The sequence below is a fragment of the Hipposideros armiger genome, unplaced genomic scaffold, assembly GCF_001890085.2.
Source record: "Hipposideros armiger isolate ML-2016 unplaced genomic scaffold, ASM189008v1 scaffold_13, whole genome shotgun sequence".
NCBI classification, from domain to species: domain Eukaryota; kingdom Metazoa; phylum Chordata; class Mammalia; order Chiroptera; family Hipposideridae; genus Hipposideros; species Hipposideros armiger.
The window spans coordinates 2,467,254-2,491,486 of record NW_017731363.1 but is presented as its reverse complement, the minus strand read 5'-3'; the positions used below and the strand labels follow the sequence as shown (position 1 = coordinate 2,491,486).

Sequence of the window (24,233 nt, the reverse complement as noted above, 5' to 3'; positions counted from 1 at the left end):
CACCGAGAGTAGTACTGTTATGTAGGCTCTGGAAAGCTGATACAGGGAAGATGAACAGTGAAGAGAAACAGGTGATAAGGACGGGGTGATATCCTTGACAAGGTGATCTGGACCCACTTCCAAGGTACCAGGGGAAGGGTTGGCCTTTGAGAGTATCAGGGCCAACCTCTTCCACTGAAATAAGTATAGCATAATTCAGGGCAGATCTAAACAATTAAGGGTTTATCCAGAAGCTTGGGGCAATAAAAATCCTTCAAACAGCCTTTGTAATAGAGCCTGTGCTGTTTTAATTGATACACAATATGCAGTCTATATATTACAGTCACAGTCTCCCTCTAAACATCTAAGAGCCAACCCATAACACTTAAATACAGCAACGCTCTGCCTTCCAAAGGAGTTTGAGAGCAAAGAGGGAAGTCTTACCAACAGGAATAGACCCAGATGCTTGGCCAGTGGTCAGAACAGAATGAAACAGCTCAGGTGCAAAGCCTGATGATCCCAGTTTGGGAAGCTCCTTACCTTGAGCTGCTGCTGGAGTTCGCTGTTCAACCGAGCCAGCACTGCATTCGCCTCTTTATTTTTGCGGATTGCAGTTTGAATAGCCTTCTTCTGCTTGGAAGACTGTCTACAAAAAAGTACAAAGAGTTCAGTGAAACAGAACTTAGAGGTCTGGACCCTGGACCCTTGTCAGAAATCTCTGATTCATGAAAAGTGCTAAACTAACAAGGGGCTAACTAACATCATAGGGCTCCAAAAATAAAATGATACATTTGTAAACACCAAAAGAAACATATTTGTTGGGATGAATTATTTACACCTGAAGTAATTTCCATTTTCTAAGTTAAAGTTGTGAATTGGGCCTTTTCAAACACTTTGCATTCCATTTATTCCAAGACATTTTAAGAAGTATTTCTTCCTGACAAACCATAGTAACTGGAATGCCCCTTTGGGGTAAGCATTAATGGCATTTAAAAGACCTGCAGGCAGCCCCTGCAGATAAGTCTGAAGGAAAAAAATAGAAGAACATTCTCTTTAGCAAAGGTCCTACACATTAACTTAGCCAACGTACGTAACTCTCCTTTATTCCATATTAGGCATGAGTGCCAGGATCGATCGATCTATCTATCTATCTATCTATCTATCTATCTATCTACCTATAGATAGATATATCTGCACGTGTCTACATATGTATACACTAGCAGATACACCTGTAGCACTTGAGAAATACACAGAAATATTTTAATATTCAACAAAAGAGGACTTCCAGAACTGCTTCAGAAAGTGGCAAGAATAATGGGATAAGTGTGTTTGAAGCAAAGGGGAGTATTTGAGGGGGATTAATGGCAATGGTATTAATGGTATGATATGGTCTTTTACCATAATCCTTTTTTTTAATTTAAACATTCACCATATTGTTTGATCCCACCTTGTATTCATGGATTGGAAGATTCAACATACTAAAGATGTCAACTCTCCCCAGACTGATATAAAGGTTTAATACAATCCCTATTGAAATCTCAGCAAGATTTTTATAGTTCAAGACAAAATTATTCTATTGGGTTATTGGAATAGTCATGACACATTTTTGCAACAAAAAACATAGAAAAAATACGTCATGACTTTTCCAACAACCCAATAAAATTTATATGGAAAGTCAAAGGAATTAGAATAGCTGAAACAATTTTGAAGAATAATGAAGTGGGAGAATAGAAGATTATATAGGTATAGTATCAAGTAATCAAGTAACAAAAACAGTAACCATAACTGTGTGGTATTGGCAGGGGGAAAGACACATAGATCAATGGAAGACAATAGGGAACCCAGAAACAAGCTCACGTTAGTACAGCCAGCTTATTTTTGACAGAGGTTCAAAAGCAAGTCAAAGGAGAAAGAATAGCCTTTTCAGTCAACAGTGCTAAAGCAATTCAACATCCATAGGCAAAAAAAGAACCTTGACCTAAACCTCACGTCTTATATAAAAATTAACTCAAAATGGATCACCAATTTAAATGTAGAGTGTAAAATTATAAAAACTTTTAGAAGGGCTGGCCGAGTGGCTCGTTGGTTAAGAGTTGGCTTGGGATGCCAGCTCTGAGCAGCAGGGACCCGGTTCGGGTCCCACATGAGGGCCAGTGATGATGCGCCCTCTACAGATAAGATGGTGAACAACAGCTCGACCTGGAGCTGGGCTGCCGTGAGTCACTGGCAATGGCATAGACTGCAGTGGGGCTGGCCGGCAGTGGGCTGCCATAAAGCTACTGTGAGTGGCTGGCAGCCGGCGTGAGCAGCCGTGAGCCACCATGAGCGGCCATCCAATGGCCGGTGACCGATCTGCCTCAGCCAGGAAGAGTGCAGTGATCACAATACCAACATGGGCCAGTGAAGCGACATCCTCCACAACTAGACTGAAGAACAAAAGGCCAGCAACTTGGCTGTTCCCCTCCCCCAACCCCCAATAAAATCTTTAAAACAACAAATTTTAGAAGAAAACATAAGAGAGAATCTTCAGCACCTGGGGCTTGCTAATAAGTTTTTTGATGCAACAAAAAAAAGCACAATCCATAAAAGAAAAAGAAATCAATAAGCTGGACTTCATCAAAATTTTAAAAACTTCTGCTCTACAAAAGACTCCATTAAGAGGATGAAAAAGACAAGCTACAGACTGGGAGATATGACAATTGATTTACATTTAGAATATATAAAGAACTCTCAAACTCAACAGTAAAAGGAAAAAAATTCAATTAAAAAATGGGCAAAGGACATACAGAGACATGTCACCATAGAGGATGTATGATGGTAAATACACACGAAAAAATGTTCAACATCACTAACCATTAGAGAAAGACCACAATGGGATAGCACTACACACCCATTAGAACAGCTAAAATAAAATGAAAAATAGTAATACCAAAAGCTGGCGAGGATGTGGAGAAACTGAATATCTCCAACATTGCTGGTGGGAACATAAAATGGTACAGCCATTTTGGGAAGCAACTTGGCAGTTTCTTTAAAAAAAACCCCACAAACTCTGGATCAACAATCACACTCCTGGATATTTATCCCAGAGAAATGAAAACTTAGGTATACACAAGACCCTGTACACAGATGCTCACAGCAGCTTTATTTGTAATACTCAACAACTAGACACAACCAAAATGTCCCTAAACAGGTGAATGGCTAAAAAGACTGTGGTACATCCATGCAATAGAACACTACTTTGCAGTACTGATTGAGATACATAAAGACTTGGATGAATGTCAAGGATATTATACCAAGGGAAAAAAGCCAAACTCAAAAGGTCACATGCTGTGTGATTCTATTTATATCACATTCTTAAAATGGCAAAATTATAGAGATGGAAAACGGGTCAGTTATTGCCAGGGGTAAGGAATGATGGGGAAGAGAGGGTAGGTGTGACTCCTGTATCTTGATTACAGTGGTGGCTACAAGAGTTTACACATGTGAAAAATAGCACAGAACTACAGTTAACCCTTCAACAACAGTTTTGAACTGCATTTATATGCAGGTTTTTTCAATAAATACCTGTACTGTTTTTGATCCATGGTTGGGAGTCCACGGATGCAGAGGGCTGACTATACGCATTGATTGACCCATTTTATTTATTTATTTATTTAAATTTATTTTTAATTAAAGTTTATTGGGGTGACAATTGTTAGTAAAATTACATAGGTTCCAGGTGTACAACTCTGTAATACATCATCTATATATCACATTGTGTGCTCACCACCCAGAGTCAGTTCTTCCATCACCATATAATTTGATCCCTTTTACCCTTGTCTACCACTTCCCTCCCCACTAAACTATTGGATTGACCCATTTTATATGCAGGACTTGAACAACTATGAATTTTGGTATATGCAGGGTGTCCTGGAACCAATCCCCCCACAGGGACAACTAAGTTTTGGGGGAGTGAAAAATTATACATGCATTTTCAACTGTGGGGAGGTTAGTGACCCTAACCCCCATGCTGTTCAAGGGCCAACTGTATACACATACACTGTCCCAATGCCAAATTCCAAGTTTTTATATTATACTATCATTAGGTACAATGCAATCATTGGGAGAAACTAGGTGAAAGCTATACAGGACTTCTTTGTACTATTTCCGTAATTTCCTGTGAATCTATATGCATTTCAAAATTAAAATTAAAAAAAAAAACAATAAAAAACTTTGTTGATGAGAACTGGATGACCCTCCTTAAACTACTACCATGCTATGTGTGCCCAGCTTGTAAAAGTTTCTCCCTTCTCTGGGAACTGTCTCCAACCCCTCCCCCCTCCTCCACAGGGATGGGCCCCTGGCAGGCAGTCCTATTTGTCTTAAGGAAACCTCCTCTCTATTTTCACACTTGAATGGATGCTGGCTCACGCTGAGCTAACCAGATTCTCTCTCCCAGGGATGTGAGTTATGGCTAAGAGTTCAGTTTAGCCTGGCCCTGCAGTGTCAGAATGTAATCTGTGGAGCTGAAGGTGGTCAAGAAGTCTTCAGAGATAAAAATGACAAAAACACACTAAGAAAATTGAGAAGCATCAGAAGGAGCCCCAAAAGGTTTACAATCACCTGTTCAATCCATTCCTGCCACCAGTTTCCATGAGTCACCCCTATATCCTTATAATGAAGTACATGGGTTTGCTACCTCAAGTTGCTTTTTATTATCTGCAACCAAAGGAGCCCTAAATAATGCAAATATAGGATCAGGCCCAGAACATCTCTCAAGGGTTCAACAAAGGCTAACTTGCCTTACCCTCTTTAAGAGCTGCTTCCAGAGTTTGCCTGTTCATATTCTCCTAATATTGCTATTCACTGTTTCAGGCTGGGATCTAACCAGCCTGGCTTCCAAGAAGAAGATGAAGGAATAACAGTTCAGCAGACATTAATTTTGCATGGTTCTGTTGCATGTTATACTATCTATCAATTTAGAATTGTAGCACTGTGAGGCACCGTCCACTGAAGGTTTTGTAGCGGAGTATCCTCCGAAGCTTATTATTATTTTCAGTTGCATATCATCCTTAGTTTGAGCTAGGCACATGGCCATCCCACTAGCAATGACATTTCCCTGTCCTCCTTGCAGGTAGGTAAGGACATGTGACTAAGTTTGGGCCAAAGGGATCAGAGAGAAGCGATGTGTGTCCCTTATGAGCCATGCCCTTAAAAGGAATCCGTTTTCCCTCCATTTGTTCCTTCTCGCTCCCTGGGGCCTGGAGTGTGAACAAGTTCATGGTGAGACATCTTCTACCATATGGATAAAGGCAACCCCCACGGGGATCTAGAACAAGAAGAGAGAAGGTACCTGGGTTCCTTGAAGAGAAGCTGCCCTGCTTCTGGATCACTCTTCAACTCAAACTTTTACATTCAAAATAAGTTAATTTCTATTATGTTATTTGAGCAACCGTTACCTAGTTTTTGTTCAAGCGGCTGAACTAATTTTTGAAAGAATATTAAATGGGGTCTCTAGATGAGAAAAATCTTCTTAACCTTCACCCTGGGCCCTGATTTCTCCCAAGGAATTCTGAGTACCGATTCTATGAACTGAACTTGTATTGCCTTTTCTCTACCTGGAAATGGTTAAGTTTTCATCTGCAATGCCAATTACGAACCCCACAGACATTCCAGTACTGCCAAATGTGAGGCAGGAAGGGCAACAGGGCCCCAGGCACACTGAGAACATCATGCAGGTGAGCAGACACTGCCACCCTGGCTGCTGGGCATGCCCCGGGGCAGGACAGGACACCTCCCTGTAACCTTTCTGAGGTTACAGAGAAGAGCAGAGGCCAGAGGCTGGCATAGGCTCGGTCGTACTACTGTCACAAACATCCTCTATCTCCAAACTACAAGACCATTTGATTTCCCCAAAGTGCATCCAAAGCAAATACATGAGACATGGGGAAAAACCAACTAAGCCAAATTATTTTTACGAAAAACCCACTTTTGTCCTTATGGGAAGCTCATTCATGATGATACAATCGGAGAGCTGTTTATTCCTTATAACCTGGACTCGGCAGCTCACATGGAGAGAACATTTTCTTAGTTCCTTTACCCTAAATGGAGTAGACAATGATTGTATCTGAAGGAGAATTTGTTTCTTATAATAGGTCAGTTCTGATGTTCGTTTCCCAAAGTGCTGATGACCATTTTTTAGCCTTTCTTAACCAGTGCTCTGTTAGAGAATTAAGAAAATGACTTGCGACTCTTTTCTCAATTTTCCCAAAGAGAACGCATAGTAGAGATGATTCTCCAGCAGTTCTCAACTTGTGAGTCGCGACCCCTTTGGGGGTCGAACGACCCTTTCACAGGGGTCGCCTAACACCATCGGGAAACAAAAAGATATTTACATTACGATTCATCACAGTAGCAAAATTACAGTTATAGAGTAGCAACGAAAATAATTTTATGGTTGGGGGTCACCGCAACATGAGGAACTGTATTAAGGGGTCGCAGCATTAGGAAGGTTGAGAACCGCTGCATATGAGAGAGATTAACTTATTATAGACAGTGGCTGTCTAAGGGCTTCAGAGCTGAATTCTTTCCTAGAACCCTGGTTGAGAAAGGACCATATAGAGTAGCTGCCATGTGTCTGGCTGGCTGTCTCCTCAGGGCTTAAAAAATTATGAATGCTAAATTGCCTCCTATCACTCCAAAATAAAGTGGTCTGTGGGTTAAAATAAGTTATATGAAGTTCCCTGACCCCAAAGCTTAAATCCCTGCCATTCTATCACTGGTCTCTCAGTGGGTGCTAGTCCCTTAGCCTGACACCAAGTCGTTACTTACCTAGTAACAGAGAGTCATGATGAGGGACAGTCACCGAGTTGGCAGATAAAATATTTCCTTTCAACAAATGGTGCTGGGAGAAATGGATATCCTTATGCAAAAGAATGAAGGTGGACCCCTTCTTCATACTATACACAAAAAATGAACTCGAAATAGACCATAACCTTCAATCTAAGACCTAAAACTATAAAACTTTTAGAAGCAAACGCAGGAACAAATCTTGATGAACTTGGGTTAGGCAATGGTTTCCTAGATATGACACCAAAAGCACAATTGAGAAAGAAAGAAAAATTGATAAATTGGACTCCATCAAAATTTAACACTTTTGTATTGCAAGTAATACTATCAAGAAAGTAAAAACGCGGGCCGGCCGAGTGGCGCGATGGTTAAGAACTCGCTTGGGATGCCAGAGGGCCCCGGTTCGGATCCCACATATGAGGGCCAGTGACACTGCCCTCCACAGGTAAGATGCTGAACAACAGCTCAACCTGGAGCTGGGCTGCCTATGAGTCGCCGGCGACGGCGTGGGCTGCAGTCCCTGTGGCAGTGGATTGCCATGGGCTACCGTGTGTGGCCAGCAGCCAGCGTGAGCGGCCAGCAGCCAGCGTGAGCGGGCAGCAGCCGCAGTGAGCGGCCGTCCAGAAGCCGGCGACTGATCTGCCTCACCAGAGAAGAGCGCAATGATGGTGCCAACTTGGGCCAGTGAAGCAACGTCCTCCACAACTAGACTGAACACCAAAACGACAGCAACTTGTCTGTTCCCCTTTCCCCAATTCCCCAGCACTGTTCCCATCCCCCCAATTCCCCAATAAAAATCTTTAAAAAAAAAAAGAAAGAAAGTAAAAACGCAACCTACAGAATGGGAGAAAATAGCTGCAAATCATATACTGATAAAGGACCAGTATCCAGAATATGTAAAGAACTCATAACTCAAAAATAAAGATAAATAATCTAAGGAAAAATGGGTAAAGGATCTGAATAGACATTTCTCCAAAGAAGATATACAAATAGTCAATAATCACATGAAAAGATGCTCAACACCCTTAGTCATCATGGAAATGGAAATCAAAACCACGAGAAACACTTCACATCCACTAGGATGGCTATAAGTTAAAAAAAACAGATAATAACAAGAACTGGCAAGGAAGAGAAATTGGAACTAATAGATACATAACTGGCAGGATGGTAAAATGCTGCAGCCACTGAGGAAAACAGTTTGGCAGGTCCTCAAACTGTAAAACATAGGCTTTCCATAAGACCCAGCAACCCCACTCCTGGGTAGATACTGAAGACAACTGAAAATGTAAGTACACACAAGAACTTGTACACAAATGGTATAGCAGCATTATTCTTAATAACAGAAAAGTAGAAACAACCCAAATGGCCATCACCCGATGAATTGATGGCTAAAATGTGGTCTATCCATACAATGGGCCATTATTCAGCAGTAAAAAGTTAAGTTCTGATTCAGGCTACCACATGGATGAACCCTGAACACATTATGCTAAATCAAACAAGCCAGTCACGAAAGGCCATATGTATGAATCCATGTACACGAAATGGCCAGAACGGGCAAATCTATAAAGACAGAAAGTAGATCAGTAGTTGGGGGAGGAAGAACAGAAAGTGTCTGCTAATGGACACAGAATTTGTTTTCGGGGTGATGAAAATGTTTGAAAATCAGATCATGGTAATGGTTGCACAGCTTTTTGAATATACTAAAAATCATTGAACTGTACACTTAAAAGGGTGAATTGTATGCTATGTGAACTATATCTTCATAAAGCTGTTAAAAACAGATGAAGAAAAGAAAATGAAAAAGATCTCTGCATGATCTCCACCAGCTGCCCTGCCAATCCACTTTGGAGGACATTGTAGCCTCCACTGACTAACTAGCATTAATGTGAAGCACAGATTAAAGTGCAAAGCTGGGGGAGAACAAGGCAAGTTTAGCCATCTTTGTCCCTCATACAGATCCATCCCTTGGGCTTGAGGGTGTCTGGGAAATGGTCAAAGCTCTCAGTGAGAGTTAAGGACAAAATCCACTTCCTTTATGCACTGACAGCACCAGGGAACTGTCCATTTGGAAAAACCAAAACCAAAAGCAGTCTCTAAAGAAGAGTGCTGCCCAGATTCAGGATGGAGCTTAGGCTTCAAAGGCAAGGTGCACCCACAGAACCTGCTGATTTTCTTTCCATCACAGTGTAAGCAGGAGAAAATCCACAGCAGCCACTGAGATCTGCACGGCCCCTGGAGCAGAGTCATGACGTATCTTGAGCATTTACATCAGTGACTAATCGGGCTCACTTGAAGTCATGCACAGAAGCAGGTGTCTGCCCTCAACACCTGGCTTAATTTCACGCCAGGGAAACTGAGGCAGGTGATAGCTCTTCCTAAAGCCAAAGACTTCTGGAGAAAAATGGTTTGTCCAGAGCACTGTTCTCTCGGTCCCGCCACCCCCACTCCTCCCATGTCTATTATAGCTGGTTACATAGATATCTTGGAGCCTCTGCAGGTGATCATTCCATACTGAGATGATCAACAACAGAAACCTTCATGGGGATTGAAAAGATCACAGGGATGTAAAGTATAGCACAGAGAATAGAGTCAATAACATCGTAATAACTATGTACGCTGACAGATGGGTATTAGATTTATCGGAGCGATCACTTTGTAAGGAATATAAATGTTGAATCCCTATGTGTTACACCTGAAACTAATATAAAACTATATGTCGATTGTAATTAAAAATCAATTAATAAAAAAAACCACACACCACCTCTGCTGAAAGTTGGGTCTGAGGGTCATGAAGCTAGCCAAATGCCCGAGGGGAACATTAGGTAACGCAGGCAAAGAGGGAAAACTGCCACTTATATTACTGTCTTCTTCCCAAGAAAATGAGGACCAGCACAAGACAGAGGCATCAGGAGGGGAAGAGGAGGGAGGAAAAGCAGAAATCCAACCAAACCAAAACACACCACGGCTTTGTCCTGGCTTGTCACTTCGGTCAGGATAAGTCCTACAGCTTAGAAAGCCTCTTTTTATGTGAAACTATAATCCCATCATAGAGATGAGGAAGGTAAGACTACAACCGTAAAAACACATGCTTTTATGGGTATGAGTGCAATGTAAACATGTATACGAAGATGTAAAGCAAAGTCTCCAAGCCTGCTCTCACGTATCTAGATGTTCTCCTTACTTCTGGACTGTTGGATGGGGCTTCATGGTTCCTGCAGAAGCTGGCCCGCCAACGGTGGTAGAAGGCTCTTGGTTTTCTGTAGCTTGATTTTCAGGTCGTAGTTTCCTACGGATAGGCTTTGATGGAGGCTGAGAATATGTCACATCCTGCAGATTAAAAACAAAACAAAAAACCCAAAAAGCTAAAAAATTAAATGCTCCCCATCATCATGCCAATGCCCGATGTTCCTCTACATCCATCCCCAAAGTCAACATGTGCTGTATTCAAACGCCACACTCGGCAACACTGGAGCAGCGTGGGCATCACATGCCAGTGACCTTTCTTTCTTCCTGGGTTTTTTTTCCATGCTTGCAGCCTATTACTCTTTTTGTCACCTGGAAGGACACGAAAAGATTCTAGTGGCCCACCCGCCAGCCTTTCCTTTCGTTTTTAAAGGCTGTGTGCATCTCACACCACAAAGCCTTTTCTAACTGAAGACAAAATTCGCTCTTGCCTCACTTTGGGCTTTTGGGAATATAAATTTTGTAATGGTCTTAGTCACATGCTCAGCATTCTCCTACCCCCAATTCCTACACAAAGTCAAGCTCAAGGGCCAGTGACTGCTGGAAGGAGACAGCGGACATGCTTGTTGGAGGCCCCGGCCTCAGCTGTGTTCTGGAGCCCAGGGCCCGCTCTCCTCCATGGGAGAAGGGGCTGAGAAAATGGGGAAGGACAGAAGCGGGTGAGAGGATGAAAGGATAGCCCAGTGAGTGCTGCTTACTGAGCAAGTGACCCGTGAGTCAGTGACACGGCTGGGCTGAGGTGAAGATGCTGGGATGCAGAGACCACAGTACAAAGACAAAGGTGGGGGACTACCGTGCCCCCCAGAGGCATTCCTAGAGGCTTAGCAGTGTGCCAGGGTCTGCTAAAGGCATCTATCTCTCCCCACCGCAGCCCTTCATCTTGTCAAAAGCAAGGCTGCCATATTTAGCTGGGAGGTTGAAGAGGAAAGTGCAAATTGTCAGAGCCATCAAGGTCCAGCCCAGGAATCATCAGGACCCCATATTCACAAAGAACCCAAATTCTAGGAAGTCTAGGTTATTAACATTCACGTCAGGACCTGAGAACCTTAAAACAGTAGATGTGCTACCAGGGGCTAAAAGCCGAGGGGAGGGCTCATGATGCCATGGCAGTGGCACCCTCGTGCTGGCCATACCTTCTTTGTTGGACTACTCTCTGCAGCTTGAGAGGAGGCTCTGTTCAGCTGGGAGTGTAACTCGGCCTCAGACGCTTGTTCCGGCTGCAGCAAAAGATCAGAGAGCATAAAAATGCAAAACCATAACCATCCAAATATACAATGACGAGCACCCAGGAAAACAGTCACTGCGGGCAAATGCATTTAGACCAAGTTGCAGCCAAGCACGGGCAGGTCCGCTGATCCTTGAGCAAACCTTCCATAGACCCCGCTTTTCCCTCCCATCCCTCCTTCCAGCACTGTTCAACCTGAGGAGGAGGAGTAATGGGGTATCTTCTATAAGTGGACATACGCATTGCTGAAAACCAACGCTTCACAAGCTCAAACTAAAAATAACAAGGCTTCACAGAGCAATAGGGTTGGGGAATGAAGTTAAAAATGTAATCCAAGCACTAATGAAAAGAATAATCATAATAAATAACACTGAAATTTTAAAAATATATTAAACTCCTGATAAAGAAATGGTCTAGTACACATGACCCTTGACCTTAGATAAGGTTGTGGGGTGTAAGCATGATGAAAGGAGTCACAGAGCGGTTCTGGCCACTGAGTGTTACGAAATCAGTGAACGGACACATAAAGATGGGTAAGGCCTGCCCTCGGAGCTCTTTCAGACAGAGCAGGCACCCAACAGCCAAGCAAAGACCCAGGAAGCCTGGGCACCATGTCTCCCCACACCCCCTACCTCCGAGGTTGCCACATTCAGCTGTGCTAGGCACATTCAGGCACGGATGAAAAACATTAACATGCTGAGAAAAAAACCCTCCATGTGAACCAACGTGACTTCCACGTTGTACTGACATCGGTCCTTTATCCACAGACGAACCTGTGTTACAGAAACACGCACTGCAGCACACGTGTGCCCACGTCATCCCTAACCCGGTCCTCTCTAACCCCGTGTAGGTATGGCTTCGTCCTTCCTGCCACTTCTGAAAAGGCTTGGCCCCAACAGTGCCACCGCTCTCCCAGTTAGCAGATTCTAGCTGCCTCTTCTTGTCTTCTCTAGGCCTTCTGCTCAGCACAGCACCCTTGGCTACCTTTGAAAACTCCCATCCCTGGCATCTGATAAGCCATGGTCTCCTCCTTTCTTTCCTGTTGACTCCTCTTGTCCCCAGATTTAAGATTTCTCAAGGTTCTGTCTTCAGTTCCCCTGCCCCATTTTCCCCTTCTTGTTCATTCTTTCCCAGAGTAACCCCATCTGCTCCTACATGTTCACTGTCCTAGATAGAAACCTCGCTTCCCAATCAACTCCCCACCTGTTCTAACCCCCTGTGCAGGCACTCAGCATGCCCGATGTCTATTAATAGTTCCAGCTCTTTCTTAGAGCCTTTTCCTTTTCATTAAGGATAACTGTATTATTATGATTGCTACTATTACTAGACACTACGAAACAGAACATTTACTATGTGTTACACATGGCTCTAGGTGCTTTGCATAGATTGCTGCATTTCAGCATTGCAACCCAGGTAGTGGTTACTGTCCCCATCTTGTTAGTGAAGACACTGAGGATCAATAAGTTAAACAATTCACCCAAGGTCACACCAATAGCAAGTTCTGAGCCCAGGCCCCAGGTCCCAAAGCTGGGCTTGTGACCACTACACTCCACAGCATCGGGTACACTTGGGCCAAGAACTATTTATTAAACAGCTAGGACAGGCAGGCCCTATGCTGGCACTGGTACTCGAGGATGAACAAGGCCCAGACCTTGCTTACAAGGAACTTGAAGTCTAGCAGGAGAGGCAGAGAAGTGACTGGTCAAACATGCTTCAGTGGAATTAGGATGATGGTGGGGAAGTGTGGGGGGGTCCAGGAGCACCCAGCCTTCTGGGTCAGCAAAGACTCAGGCGAAGGTGATGTCCCAGCGGAGACCTGAATGATAAGCAGGGTGAAGCCAACCAGAGGGGCACTGCATGGGGATGGTGAGAAAGCAGGCTTCAGGGGCCTCTTATGCTCCGACATCCAGAATGTCAGCCTGGGGTACCCCAAGAACATAGAGGCCAATCGCCAAGATGGGAAGCATGGGAGAAGCAGGTGTGAGCGGGAGCTCGCTTTTTCAGCACAGTGAGTTTGAAGCTCGTGGGAAACACCTCAGCGAGGCCATACAGGAGGCACTCAGTGTCAGGAGTGGGTGATGCAGAGGGTTCTGACAAGTGGTGCCTTACTTCAACATCTGCTAGCCTACGGTCAGCTTTACTGATGGCCAAGTGAGGGCCCAAGAAGCTCATGAGCTGTGCTTAAGAACTGCAGCTTGGATCCGAGGACCCCTTCCTGCCTTCCACATGAAAATCTATTGCTCAGAACACGTATGCTCTGGCTCCAAGTCCATGTGTGCAGCCCTCTGCAGGGACCGTGGGTGTACATCGCATGTTCCACTGGCCTGGCAGAGAGAAAAGGAGTAACGGAGCAGTCACCCTGCCTTTCAATCAGTCAGCTCCCCTCTATCACCAGGCAGACAGAGGGAAGCGTTCGCCCTACCGCTCCCTTTCCTGGGAGATGGGTGAAACCTCCCTGTGGAAATACTGAGGAAAATGATCTCTTGGATTCTCTTTTGAACAAAAATGAGGATCCCAAATACAGGAAAAGTACTATAGCGTCTTTGTCATTGCCTTTGCTTTCTCTTAAACATCTCTAAAGCCACAAACAACAATGGGTTGGGGGTTGGGAAGGACAAGAAAGCAGATGTGAGACCTGTCTGATATTTTTTTCATTTACCAATTTACCTTCCCGAAACGGCATCCAAGGGCCTGGGTTTTCTAGCTCTGTGGCTAGTAACAAAGAGGTCCTCATTGTTATGTCAGGCTGGATGTAACCAGCAGTCTCCCCACAAAGAAACAAGTCTGCCCCACCCCTTTCTGCTGCTTCATGCCTGATTCGAAATGGGTCCATTTGTTGAACATTCAGAGGACTGAATCTCGTGAGGGGCCTGAAACGCAGGAATCAGGAAAGTCCTGGAAAGGCAGAACCTCACCAGAGCCAGAAATTATCCCAGGAAAAGATGGGGAAAGAAAACCAGCTTTGTGGTTAAAAAAAAACAAAAAACAAAAAACTAAACATGAGATTTAGATATGAAAAACCCTTTCTTCCCAATAAACTAGTTCACTTCATGAAAATAGTATGAGGCTTACATTAGACTTAGCAGCTGGAAAGCAGAACAAACCAGGGAGATTTCTTTGCATCTCTTCAGGCTTTTTGAAGTTAACAATTTGGGGAGTATGATAACCCATGAAAGCAGGGGGGCGGGGGGGGGAGGGCTCAGTGGCTCCATTTTTTCTCCATGTGTTACAGACAGCAGGGAATAACTCTGCTATCGATATGGACAATATTCCCTTGTCCAAAAGTTTTGGTTATCTAAGCTGAAATCCAATGCCTGAATCTTATGAAAGAAACAAATGTTTAGATTACAATTAATATTGCAAATGGCAGGCCTCCCCTCATGGCTCCATGTCTAACAACATGTACCCAGCCAGGATGTGGCAAGCCAGGAAAAATGTACTTCTAGCCAAGAGCTCATTGAAACTCGAGCTAAGATTCCTTTTAAAAATATCTCTCTCATATTTTAATATTAATACTCTCCTACCCACAAATGAGAAATACATTTTCATTCTAATTTTGCAATGAAAAGCCTGGGTAGGGCACACGAACTTGGAAGGTGCTGCTACTCAGGATGTGGAGACCTGCTCTGGGGCTTTGCCCATTGCCATGGTTGATCGGACAACATGGCTCCCGCTCAGCTGGCGCCCCAGAAATGGACATAGGTCCAGGGAAGCTAAGCATGTTGATTCTCTACCAGTAGAAGGGCTCATTCAGCTATTCAGATAGTTATTTCATTCATTTGATGTGTCACATTCCAAGAATCCTTATCTCAGTTTCTGTTTTCCAGGGAACTGGACCTGAGACACCAGGTAAAGTGCTCCCAGAAGGGGGTGGTTAAGCACTGGAGGATGCTACTCCTTCATCTCTTGGGTCGCTTGTTCTGGGGAAGCCAGGTGCCATGATGTGAGGACACTCAAGCAGTCCTAACAAGGAGCTCATGTAGCAAGGAAGTGAGGCCTCCTGCCCACAGCCATGTGGGGGAACCATCTTAGAAGTGGATCCTCTGGCAAGAGAACTGAATCTGGGTGGTGAACACACAATGTGATATATAGATGATGTATTAAAGGATTGTACACCTGAAACCTATGTAACTTTGCTAACCCGTGTCACCCCAATAAATTTTAATTTTAAAAAAAAAGAAAGTGGATCCTCCAGCCCCAGCCGAGCCTTCAGATAACTATAGCCCTGACCGACATCTTGACTGCAGCCTAATGAGAGGCCCGGAAGCAGAACCATCCAGATCAGTTGCTCCTGAATCTCTAACCCACAGAAATGATGCGATAATAAATGTGAATTGCTTAGGGCTTCTAAAAAAACCTGTCTAGTATGTCTGGAATTTGGGGGTTAGTAGGGTGGAATAAAGGTGAACGGTGGAGAAGAATGGGAGAGCTGAAGTTGGAGAAGGGCAGTGGAGGGGATCACATGCGGTCTTACAGATAATTGGTATGGACTGTCTATTAGCTGCTCAGCACCATCTTCTGCTTCCATGCTCTTCCCTACACTGCAGGGGGTAGAAGCCTGGGAACTACATTTATAGAATCTCGAGAGTTCCTTGTTGCCACTGAGAGTCTTGCACATGAAACGAAGAAGGGGAAAGGAAAGCCATGTTACTGCTCCTCTGGCGGCGGCGGGCAGAAAAGCCTGGGTTTCAGCCCTCAGGTCTGGTAATGGCCTTGGGCATTTGCCTTCAAATCCTGGCTTAGGTGCTGCAGGCAGCCTGGGCATCTTCAGCTGTTCCCTTCAGTTCTTGCAATGTCTTCACTTTCAGAAAGCTGTGCCAAACCCGATTGTGGTGCCCTTCCCTCATCTTTGTTCCTCTAGCACCTCTAATTCTTTTTAAGTACCAAATTCCTTGAATGAAATCTCTTCCAGTGACATTTCTAGAGTGGTTTGTTTTCCTGACTCAACTTGGTTGATACATCCCTGTTTGGGATTTGGAAATTATCCTGAGGGCCACAGGGGCCTCCAAAGGATTTTAAGTAGGGAAGTGATCTAAATTTTTATTTTAGAAAGATTAATCTGGAGGAAGCAACGCACACTGGGGGATGGGAACTCAATTAGAACGCTCAATAAGAAAACAAGAGATGACGGTCATTGAAACCAGTGTGGGGGGGCGTCAGTACAGGCAGATTTGAGAGCTATTTAAGACTGGAAACTGGCACGTCCTTGGTGATTGGTGGAATGTGGTAAGTGAAAGAAAAGAACAATGGCACATGGAACCCCGGTGTTGATCTTAGGCAATGGGTAAATGGTTAAGAGAGAAAATATAGGGCTGGCCGAGTGGCACGATGGTTAAGAGCTGGCTTGGGAGGCCAGAGGGCCCCGGTTCAGATCCCACATATGAGGGCCAGTGACACTGCCCTCTACAGCTAAGATGCTGAACAACAGCTCAACCTGGAGCTGGGCTGCCATGAGTCGCTGGTGACGGCATAGGCTACAGCCCCTGTGGCAGTGGGTTGCCATGGGCTACCGTATGTAGCCAGCACCCGCCGTGAGCGGCCGCCCAGAAGACGGCGACTGATCTGCCTCGCCCAGGAAGAGCGCAATGATGGTGCCAACTTGGGCCAGTGAAGCAACATCCTCCACAACTAGACTGAAGAACAAAAGGACAGCAACTTGTCTGTTCCCCTTCCCCCAATTCCCCACCGCTGTTCCCATCCCCCAATTCCCCAATAAAAATCTTTTTTAAAAAAAGAGAACATATAGTAATACCTTGGTTTGCGAGCATAATTCGTTACAGAAACACACTACTTGTATTGCAAGACATCACTCGTCTACCACATTAAAATGTATTAGAAATGTTTGCTCATCTTGTGGAACACTCGCAAACCATGTTGCTTGCAATCCAAGGTCTTACTGTAGTTGAAAACAAGAGGAAAGAAATGTGTCAGCATAGTAGCTGAGTAAAATTAAGCAGGTCATCACAAAGTAGTGCTAGCACAACCCATCAAATAGGGGTTCCAGGGAACACCAGTTCCACAAATTCTCTAGAGCAGGGACTAGTAAACTTTTTCTGTAAATAGCCAAACAGTGAATATTTTCAGTTGCCCAGGCCATTCGATCTCTGGGTCTCCAGGTCTCCATTTGCAACTCTGCAGCCCCGCTGTTGAGTGCTAAAGCCGCATAGACAATACAGTGAATGGGCATGGCTGTGCTCCAATAAACTTTGTTTACAAAAACAGGTGGTGGGATAGCTTTGGCCTATGGCTCTCGGTTTGCCAGCCCCTGAACTAGAGGGGAAAAGAATGAGAGAGGCTTAAGAAACACTGCTTAGTCTATCTCCCTCTTAGAAACTCAGAGCACATAGCACCACAGGCTCCGAAATCCCGGGAGGTAAAGGGAGCCACTGCCTTTGATTAACCCAGCAGCTTTCAAACTTCTTTAGCTTCAACTCCTTATTGTCATGGAACTCCTATTAACATCCAGCAGAACTAGTGTTCTGTGGAATGCACTTTGGGAAACACAGAACTACAGGCTGGGTTTTAGAGGAACAAAAGAGAGACATTCCATTTGAGTTGAATGCCAAACGCCATGTTGCATGCCAATCCTTCAAGAGGAGCATTCTCTACATTGGGGAGCAGACCCAACTCCAGGGGCCCCTGCTGTACACCCCAACCCCTCTCACCTTTGCCAAGAGCATGAGGCAGGGTGAGGATGGAGTTGCTGCCTGGAAAAAGGGCTCCTTTCCCCCCTGCCTGCCGCAGAAGCAGCTGCTATTGCTGCTGCCAACTACTTCTCTGCATGAATTTATTTACTGGGCTCTTTTAAAACCTCTGGACACAAATACAATAAAAATCATTCATTATAATAGTTAAAACAGACGAACACAACACTGATAAATTATGAATTTTTCTAAGTAGCTTCAAAACGACATGTCTCAGACTCCAGTTCCAGCCAGGCAGGCCCGCTTTACAAAGATCCCATAGCCCCCATCGGAGTCCAGGTGCCCATCACACCTTCTGCCTGGGCCACCGCAAAAACTTCAGCGGGTCTTTTCCCAGCATCCAGTCCCCCCTCACCGCCAGTCCAATCCACCCTGCACACTACTGAGGAACTAATTTTGTAAGGTACCTTCTCATCAAAACACTTTTTCTCAAAGAGCCTCAACAGGTCCCTAAGGCCGATGGCACACAATATAATCCCTCAGCCAGTTAAAGGCCTTCCATCATCTGGCTCCAATTTCCTCCTGCATCACGACTGCGTTAGCTCGCCCATATGGAACCCGCTCCAGGCACATTTTTCACCTGAATCTTCAAACACACCACAAGTTTCTTCCCAACTCAGTTCTGTTTGTTCTAGGCCACCTAGGCCAGTGGACCCCAAGTATAGCTGCGCCGGAGAATTATCTGGGGAATTTTTATAAATTACAGATTTTTAGATACCAACCCAGACATCCGTAACTATAATCTCCTTCAGGTGGAGCTTTAGAAACTTCTGTTTTAACAAGCTCCCTGGGTGATTTTTATGGGGCCAGTGCAGACCAGCTGAACCACTGATGGTCCAAACTCTTCATTTAAGAGATGAGAAAACCAAGTATCCAAGGTCCTAGAGTCTGGAAAAGGCTACAGGTGCTCCAGCAAAAACTAACTAGAAATCTTCATTGTTTTCTTGTCCATTTACCATGGAGGGACTAGGGGATATATGCAATATGGTTCCATACATGTATTTATTTGGAAGCTGAGCAAAACCTTCAGCAATAAGACTTGTTTAAAAGTCAAATTTGCAACCAAAAAGAGTCAAATCTCATTTAAAAAATAAGTAGTCTAATTGCAGAGCTAATTGCTAGGGTGTGGATAATTGGTGACTTTTTAAAAATGTGTAATATTCATGCTACTGACAGATTAGAAAAAGAAACTGGCTTCATGTATCACCCAAGAATCCAGGCAGATCCCAAGACTGGGGATCACCAAGGCAGTGGCTACATTCTAGCCACATGAGCAGACAATCCTGCTACAACCTCTAGAGCAGCGGTTCTCAACCTTCCTAATGCCGTGACCCCTTAATACAGTTCCTCATGTTGTGGTGACCCCCAACCATCAAACGATTTTCGTTGCTACTCTATAACTGTAATTTTGCTACTGTTATGAATCGTAAGGTAAATATCTTTTTGTTTTCCGATGGTCTTAGGCGACCCCTGTGAAAGGGTCATTCGACCCCCAAAGGGGTCGCGACCCACAGGTTGAGAACCGCTGAGCTAGAGGATCTCCAGCATCTTATTCATATTCTAAACATCACTGGGTGCCTAACTTTCACCTGATTCCCATCTCCAAGAGAGCTCAAGAGAGTATCCAAAGGACTGAGTTCTCTGTAAGAATAACTACCAAAACCCATGACCCCAGTGGCCTGTGAGAGGCAGAAACAGAATTGAAGCATAAGCACCTGGAGGGCAGGATCTGCGTCTTATTTCACCATAGCTTTCCTGGTGCCTAAGCTGAATGCAGGCAAATAGCAGGTCCTCTGATCAATGTGTGCAGTGAGCCAGTCATGAACCCAACACTGTTTCATGTTCCACTGGACAAGTCAAGAATTCATCCCGGGCCGGCAGAGTGGCACGTTGGTTAAGAACTGGCTTGGGACGCCAGAGGACCCCGGTTCAGGTCCCACATATGAGGGCCAGTGACGCTGCCCTCCACAGCTAAGATGCTGAACAACAGCTACACCTGGAGCTAGGCTGCCGTGAGTCCCCGGCAACGGCGTAGGCTGCAGCCCCTGTGGCAGTGGGTTGCCATGGTCTACTGTGTGTAGCCAGCAGCCAGCGTGAGCGGCCAGCAGCCGCTGTGAACGGCCATCCAGAAGCCAGTGACTGATCTGCCTCGCCCGGGAAGAGTGTAATGATGGTGCCAACTTGGGCCAGTGAAGCAAAGTCCTCCACAACTAGACTGAAGAACAAAAGGATAGCAACTTGTCTGTTCCCCTTCCCCCGATTCCCAGCACTGTTCCCCTCCCCCAATTCCCCAATAAAATCTTTAAAAATAAAAAAGAATTCATCCTGCAGTAACTGGAGCCATGAAGCACAGCAGTTACTGGGCACAGGCTGTGGAATCAAACCCAGGTTTTGCACTTGCTAGGTGTATAACCCAGGCATGTGCTGAGCCACCATTTCTTTGTCTGCAAAAGGGGATAATCCACCCAAACTCCTAGCATGGTGAAAATTAAGCAAAACATCTATATAGAAAGCTAAGCACAATTTTATAGTAGCTGTTCAATAATGGCAGCTACTATCATAATCAGAAGTGAAATTATAACTGGTTTCCCAGGCATACGATCTGCTACTGCTACTGTAAAATTACAACTGGTTTCCCAGCCAATTCAACATAAGGGACTTTTCCCTTCTTGCCAAAAGATGAAAACCTAGACTGAGAAAGAGCTGACTCTAGTTTAGATTATAAGCGGGTCCCCTCAAGCAGGCTATCCACAATCCAAATTTGTGCTACTGGATATTACTGCTACCAATACTGGAGGGAAGAAATTTTTTAAAATAAAGCCCTTTCAGACTTTCATCATGGCTGCCTCAGCACAGACATCTCAGTCAGTTTGCACTGAATGCCTCTGGTGGCCCCCTACGACTGGCCCATCCAACACTGGAGACACCCGGGGGAACACTGACAGAGGAGCTCAGGGACAATTCCAATGGAAGTGAATAATCAGGAACTATAATGGACACCTAGTCCCTGGATACAGCAGCGGCACAGCATAACCCCTTAGGGATTCCTGGAACCCCCTGGATTATGGACAACATCCATGAAACAGACTTACTATTACAACTATAAGTCTATGGGCACTGTATTTTGGTCTGAGAGACAAATTTTGACCACAGCTAGGGTTTTGTTCTTCTTTTTCCAATTTCTAGTAATAGAATAGAGACCTGAGTCAAGTCTGAGCCCCGCCCTCCACTCATCACATTCCTAAAGCCATATTATAATGCCATCTGCAGAGCCAACAACATGGGCCTCACAGATAAGGGGGTCTGTGGCAGGGTTCTCTTGAGAATGAGGCTCTTGAGACTCATGCTCCCCATTGGATAAGGCTCAAGAAAGATAGGACATGCAGGCCTCTTGCCACACCAAACAGACTCTTACTAAAACAGGCACTCCCCACTATCACAATTCAAAGGCACCTGATTATGAGGCCCTGGTTAGAAACCTTTTTGCTGGTCCCCAACCCTAGACTTACTTAGGCCTGGCAATAATACCTAAAGTGTACAGAAATTTCAAAGTGCCTCAAAGTCCTAGCCTCACCCCATACTTTGCCACACTTATAATTTTGAATCCCCTTCCCCGTTCCATTGCTCTGTATTAGTGATGGAATGTCTGAATAACATCTTTTCTAACTACCGAAATCTCATACTTAGACGATGATAAATGTCCCTTTTTGGGTTGACATAGCCCTTCCTGCATGAGCTATGTCCAACAGAGGAAGGTTGCTTTAAAAAAAATCCAATTAGAAATAGCTGGCTAGAGAGAGTGCTATAAAAGTCATGTTTAAGAGTTAGGAACCAGCCATAAAATAAATTCAGTATTGATGAGGATGTGGAGCTAAAATGAGAACACTGTTGGAGTATAAATCACTACAAACACTTTATAAAGCTGTTTGGCAGTATCCCCTAAAGCTGCACACATGCTTACCCTATGACCCAGAAATTCTACTCCTAGGTATATACCCAAGAGAAATGAAAACCTACATCTACTCAAAAACTTGTAGATGAATACACATAGCAGCATTATTTATAATTGCCAAAATTTGAAAACTCCCCAAATGTCCACCAACAGTAGAAAACAGTGATATATTTCCACACACAGTGGAATACTATACAGCAATGATCTATAATTACACACCATATGGATGAATCACACAACAGCATTTAAGTAAAATAAGCCAGACACAAGAGTATATACTGCACAGTTCCAATTAGATAATGTAGAAAACAAGTAAAACTAATCTATGCTGTTAGACGTCAGAATAGTGGTAACACTAAGAACAAAGAATAGGTGCCAGAAAGAGCATAAGAGGGGCTTTCTGGGATGCCAGTAACATTCTGTTTCTTGATTTCAGTGCTGATTACACAAGTGTGTGTTCAGCTTGTGAAAATTCATTGACTTGCACGTTCAATGTGTACTTTTCAATATGCATATTATACTTCAATAAAATGTTCAAAAATAAATCCAGTAGAGCCAATTTCCTGGAATGTCCTTAAAGTGCCACCTAGTGGTACAAGTTAAATGTAAACAAGAGGGATGATTCATCTCTAGTGACTTCAGAAATATGGCCCCATTTGTAACAGCACATTCTGGGATTAGGCCGAAACAGTGCCCTGCCTAGACTGAGCTCTCCCTGGCACACAAACTCCTGACAGCAGGATTCGGCAGCAAGTAAAGCTGTCTACTACAGAGCGCGCTGGTACCCATGAGTCCACCATGCACATCTCTTCCTGACTCCGCCTGCACTCAGCCACGGTGGGAGTATTTACAACACAGACAACGGCCAAGGCTACAAATTGAGGATTTTTCTTTTTTGTGGGGGGTTTACCAGCACATCAGTAGGTGATACCTGTAGAACTTGCTGAGCAGAGCAGGGTATTTGGGAGGGAGTCCCAAGGGAAAAAATCCTATACCTGTTTTCCCTGACAGGTTTATTTCCCTCTGCCTCATCTAAGGAGAGGACTTAGTCTGGGTTCTTCTAATTATGCTAGAGAAACCCAGAGTTGGGAAGGACCACCCACAGCAATCCTGTGAAGCTGCCAGTTGAATAAAGGATAATTGCTCAAGGTTTTGCTCGTACAGCCTGAAAGACAGCATCTTGGTCAGATAAAGGTCCTCAGGCCACAGCCAACTACAGACACAGACATCGTGATCCTTGAGTCAGGAGATGGCACGTTAAAAGGCTGATGGGGGAAACGATCTGTCTATCCATTGATTCTTCGCCTGTGGATGATGTGGATTTGGCCTAGACTGTAGTTTGCTGACCCCTGATATAGGCAGAGGGCCAGCCCGTAAAAGGTCACCGAAGTGGGGAAGAACGTGATGCTGCTACAAGTGGTTTAGTAAGCCCGTCTGGCACTAATTCTGGACTTGTGACCACTAACTTCTAGCTATCCTGAGTCTGTTCTGTGTTTGCCAACTAGACCTTGCCTCTATTTCGCTGGGCCCACAGTAATAATAATTATAACAGCTAATTGTCGTTGAGGGCTGACCATATGCCAGGCACCCATTCGAAATGCTTTATGGATATTAACTCATTGAAGCATCACACCAACCCTGTGAGCAAATACAATCATTATCCCCATTTTACAGATGATGAAATTGAGACACAGACAGGCTAAGTAACTTGCCCAAAGACACACAGCCAGTAAGAGGCAGAGACAGCATTTGAACCCTGAGCCTGCAGTCTTAACTACTCTGTCCGACTGCCTTCCTGGGCCAACCTCTGGCGTCTTCCATTGCCCTTTCCCATTAACACCATAGCACATTCAAGCACCCTCCAATCCAGCCCCACTTAGGCACTTGCTCCTCTCCTGACACATACAAGGGCTTCCTGGTTTCAGTCACTGTGTGGTGGGGGGATCAGAGAAGAGAAATAAGGACTCCGTTGTTCAGGAACCTAAAAGGCAACCAATAACTGACCCCCAGGGGAATAACTGGGCTTTTTGTTAGTTATAGGAAACAATCCTACAACCCTTGGCAATACAGAATGAGGAAATGGGTTTAAATGAGACCCATGGAAAATACCAGTTATATACACACAGCATGGGGAACCATAGAATGGATGGCGTCAGGCATGACTGCCTTCAGAGGGTGAGGAAGGATGAAGGAGCCACAGGATAAGGTGCATACCACAACCTTTGTGCTCTCACAGTTCTCAGCAAAGTGTGGGCCTGTTATAAGTACATTCCATTAACACCTGAGGAATTATTAGATGAAC

General features: G+C 44.6%; 1 protein-coding gene across 8 annotated transcripts in view; it reads right to left on the bottom strand.

Annotated features, from left to right (window-relative positions):
- The window catches only part of REPS2 (RALBP1 associated Eps domain containing 2), a 192,654-nt gene that overhangs the window by 17,407 nt on the left and 151,014 nt on the right, over window positions 1-24,233 (bottom strand). For all 8 annotated transcript variants that reach the window (XM_019666628.1, XM_019666608.1, XM_019666638.1 and 5 more), the window contains 3 exons: window positions 11,184-11,267; window positions 9,989-10,134; window positions 520-625 (listed from right to left, as the gene is read on the bottom strand). In XM_019666628.1, coding sequence (XP_019522173.1) covers window positions 520-625; window positions 9,989-10,134; window positions 11,184-11,267 — 336 coding nt within the window. The remainder of the gene's footprint in view (window positions 1-519; window positions 626-9,988; window positions 10,135-11,183; window positions 11,268-24,233) is intronic.